Source organism: Oryzias melastigma, linkage group LG23 (genome assembly GCF_002922805.2).
Source record: "Oryzias melastigma strain HK-1 linkage group LG23, ASM292280v2, whole genome shotgun sequence".
In the NCBI taxonomy this organism is placed as follows: domain Eukaryota; kingdom Metazoa; phylum Chordata; class Actinopteri; order Beloniformes; family Adrianichthyidae; genus Oryzias; species Oryzias melastigma.
This window is the reverse complement of record NC_050534.1, coordinates 6644442-6648284: the sequence shown is the minus strand read 5'-3', so window position 1 is coordinate 6648284 and position 3843 is coordinate 6644442. Positions and strand designations below refer to the sequence as shown.

Here is a 3843-nt window from a genome sequence, read left to right as displayed (position 1 = left end):
CAGTAATCCCACCCACCTTCCCGACACTCATAACTGAGAGCTCTCTGTTTACATGCTGTCCAATAAGGATGTCCCGATCAGGTTTTTTTTATTCAGAGTCATTAGATTTTGAGTATCTAACCGATAACGAGTCTCAATCCGATACTTTTCTAACACAATTTAAAAATGAACAAATTTAATAAAACAGACTTAGGTTTTTCCATTTTTATTTCATTAACATGATGTTATCATTTGACACCTAAACAGAGAACTTCTGTGAAGTAGCTTTAACAAACAAACAAAAATAGTGTGACTATTAACAGAAAAAATAACTATTATCTAGTAAATGTATAATTAGTCATGTGAGAAAGTTATTTTAGCTTTAATATCTTTAGAACTATTGAACATTTTTAACCAAATTTTATTTATATCTTCATTTAAAATTCTTAAAGATTAATGATGACTTTGTTGTAGAATATATTTGATCATGAGTATTAATGATTGGTATCATTAGAACAACTGAACTTTCTTTTTTTTTTTTAAGATTAAAGGATTCTTTTTTTTAAAAACTTCTTAAGATATAAACAAACTGCTCTTTTTGTCATAACACATTGGGTTTTATTATCACAGTAGTTATAAAAATAGAAATAAAATAAAACAGGCATAACAAAGAACAGCTCGGGTCCTAAGTTCATAAATCACAGAGCTAGCACTTAGCAGTTAGCAGCTGCTGTGTAGCCGTCTGTCAACACTACAGAAAGAGCTTAACATAAAAAAAAAAACTTTTTTTTCTGTTGAAATGTATCTGTAGGGTCTTGTTTGCACTAAGACAAACTAATAGAGACACTTGCTGTCAGTTTAAAGTGTTTTTAAAAGTTATTGAAAATCTCGCTAGCTTGACTAAACTGTTTTTGTTAGCCTACCGCTAGAACTGCTGCTGTATTCTGCTGGACTTTCCAGCAATAACATGTCCTGATCCTTTCATGACATGCAGACTTCTAGTGGAGTATTTATCCGGAGTAATAAGCTTGAAATATAAAGTACTGGTCATAATAAGAAGGAATGAAACATCCAATACTGATCGGGAGACGGCATTCGATACCGATTGAGTCATCAACCACGTGATCATGCCTGATTTTTCTAATCGAGACATCCCTGCTCTCCAGCCTCGTACAATTTTGAGCCAAATTCCAGCTCAGACCAGGAAAACAAAGACATACATGAATCTATTTGTCTACAAGCGGATGCATGCATATTTTGTATGTAACTAATACGATCTGTTTCAAATTACTTTTTTTTCTACTCTTGATTTTCATTGATTTAAATAAAGAAATATTCTGAAACACAATTTTAAACTAATTTTCTTCACAGATTCCTCAATTATTAGGAAAAATGCCACAAAAACATTAAAAAACACTAAAAAGTCAATTTTAATCGAAGTGGGTCTTTAAATCTAAGAAGGTAGAGTGGAAATACTGTTACTAAGGTGTTATCTCTGGCTGCAGCACGACTGAGAAACCCTCTGAAGAACTGCATCTCCACTCCTGTAGTAGCGGAACGGACCAAATCCAGCTCTACGACTGGACTCCACATGGCGTTCTGAGCTTTTATTTCAGCGGAGCATCAAACAAAGCAGCAGTTAATGGCTAACGCGCCCAGTTGGTAACCTCCCACCACCAAAAGGCACAAACAGACACACAAACACCCACCTCTAATGACATCTTTTCTGCGGCACATTAGCTATTGTGCTGTAATGAATGGGAGAGTCGTGGCGTTTAAAAGCTGGTCTTCTCTCTGCAGACTAAGCGCTGTACGCCGTCACAATGGCTTAATGAGTAAACACACGGTGCGTCTCATGAATAAATTATTTGTGCCTTGCAATTAATTTTCCCCATTGAAGTTTAGAAAAAACAAAAAACGGAGACTGTTATCGGTCTTCATAAATCAAAAACACAGAGGAGAGAAAGTACATGACAGCAACTTTGTGTGCGTCTGAGAGCACGTGTTTATCACTGGTGAGATTGCTATTCATTTGTGAGAGCAAGAGTGCAACTTTGATTAATCTGTGTTTTCCTTCCAGGTTTTTGAGGGCTACAAGAGTGTTTTGTTTTTTTTCCCTCACAGATTACAGCCCATCCAGCACCCATGAGTGTTTGTGTATGGTCAGAACACTTACAGAAAGAAGCTTCCAGGTAATTGGTCGAACCTGTCGTGGAATTCCCGACCAGCTTAGTTTCCGAAGCTCATCTGTAAAGAAAAAAAAAAAGAAAATTAGGATTCAATATAATTTGATTTTGTCAAAACACTAGCTTTGGTAGGGTAACACAAATAAGGCATGGATACCTATGGTTTTGGCACCACTGTGAACAGTGACTGGGATAGGCTCCAGCAACCCCGTAACCCCAAAAGGGATAAATCAGGTTTGGAAAAAAAAATAATGGATAAATTGGTTTTGACACCTTTAATCAGCTATCTTTACACTTTTAAGTTCATGTAGGTTTTAGGTTATTTGCTTCTAAATCTTAAACCATTCAACACTGGACGGGTCACCAGCAACAACTAAACAACACACTCTTTGACCTACTATAACTCTTAACCCGTTTATACGATCAATGTGAATCAACAGATTCTGATGTGGAGCAAAGCGGCTGGTAAATCATTGCATATCAGCTTTTGGCTTTAGACCTTTTAAATCAGAGCGTTAGCTTCTTTTGACCACTGTAATTCCATAACCGTTTATGTAATTAATATAACTCCAGTGGATTCTAAAGCAGAGAAAGAAAAGCTGCCTTGTGTTGAAAAGCAGCAGTAGTGAAGTGCTAACGCAATTTACAAAAATTAGCAGAGAAAAGCCGCTTTGCACCACAAAGACGGTATGAAAAACGGCTTTTTCATAATAAGCTGATTGACGTTGATTCACGTTAGGTAAAATATTGTGTATTATTTGGTTGTTGTGGGGTGACATGTCCCGTGTTAGAGAGCTAAAATGGTGGCTCAAAGAATGTCATCACTTGAGCTAAAGTTACAGCACTAAAGTGTTAAACTGGGGTGTCCAATCTTTAAGCCGAGACGGCCAGATTTGATGTGATGAAAACATAATAACATAGAAAACAAATTTGGAGTTGGGACACTTTTCGTTTTTTCAACTTCATATATATTTACCAAAATTACTGTAAATTTCTGAAATTTTGGAGAAGGAAAAAAATCCGGGAGAAAAAAACTTTGTCAACATTTAATTTGGGTTCATATGAAATGTAAATTATTCGTAATTAAATGCTCAGTGTAGACTTCTAAATTTAAATCATAAGACAGGAAAAGAACAGAAATAGTTATCGTATTCAGAAGTACAAAACACTGGTTTTGTTAACAAATGAATCTGAAGGTCAAGTAGCCACAGGTGTACTACGACCTGTAATGTAATTTAGCCAACCACAATTAATTGCAGTCACATGTTACTGATATAAGAAAGGGGTCTGCAGGTTGTTGGAAATTTGAATCCAGACCAGAGGCCAGACTTTGGACACGCCTGGTTCAAACAGTCTGAACTTGATTCCTTTCTGAGCTTCATTTTCAGATTCACACTCTGGTTCCATGTCTTTTCAAAGGTTTTATGAATAGCAATTGATAATTTAGTAGCCGAGTTGCATTGTTGTACTTTTTAGACCTTGATTTGCCTGTGTACAGCCTGTACAACCCTTGGACACTTATTGTTGCTTTATAGGGCTACATAAGTAAAGTTTGGTTATAGTTACCAAGTAAAAAAAAGTGTCAACTTTTTGAAACCTACAGAGTAGATAAATGGGTCGAAATATGATTGAAATCGCGGATATGCTCCTAGCTTACTGAGTGGACGATCTTCAAAGA

The 3843-nt window shown here is 36.0% G+C and overlaps 1 protein-coding gene across 1 annotated transcript in view; it reads right to left on the bottom strand.

The window, feature by feature from the left end:
* Window positions 1–3843, bottom strand: part of tbc1d22a (TBC1 domain family, member 22a) — a gene marked incomplete in the record, with an annotated part of 187010 nt that overhangs the window by 144405 nt on the left and 38762 nt on the right. Inside the window, 1 exon segment of the mRNA XM_024282972.2 lies at window positions 2156–2226. Coding sequence (XP_024138740.1) covers window positions 2156–2226 — 71 coding nt within the window.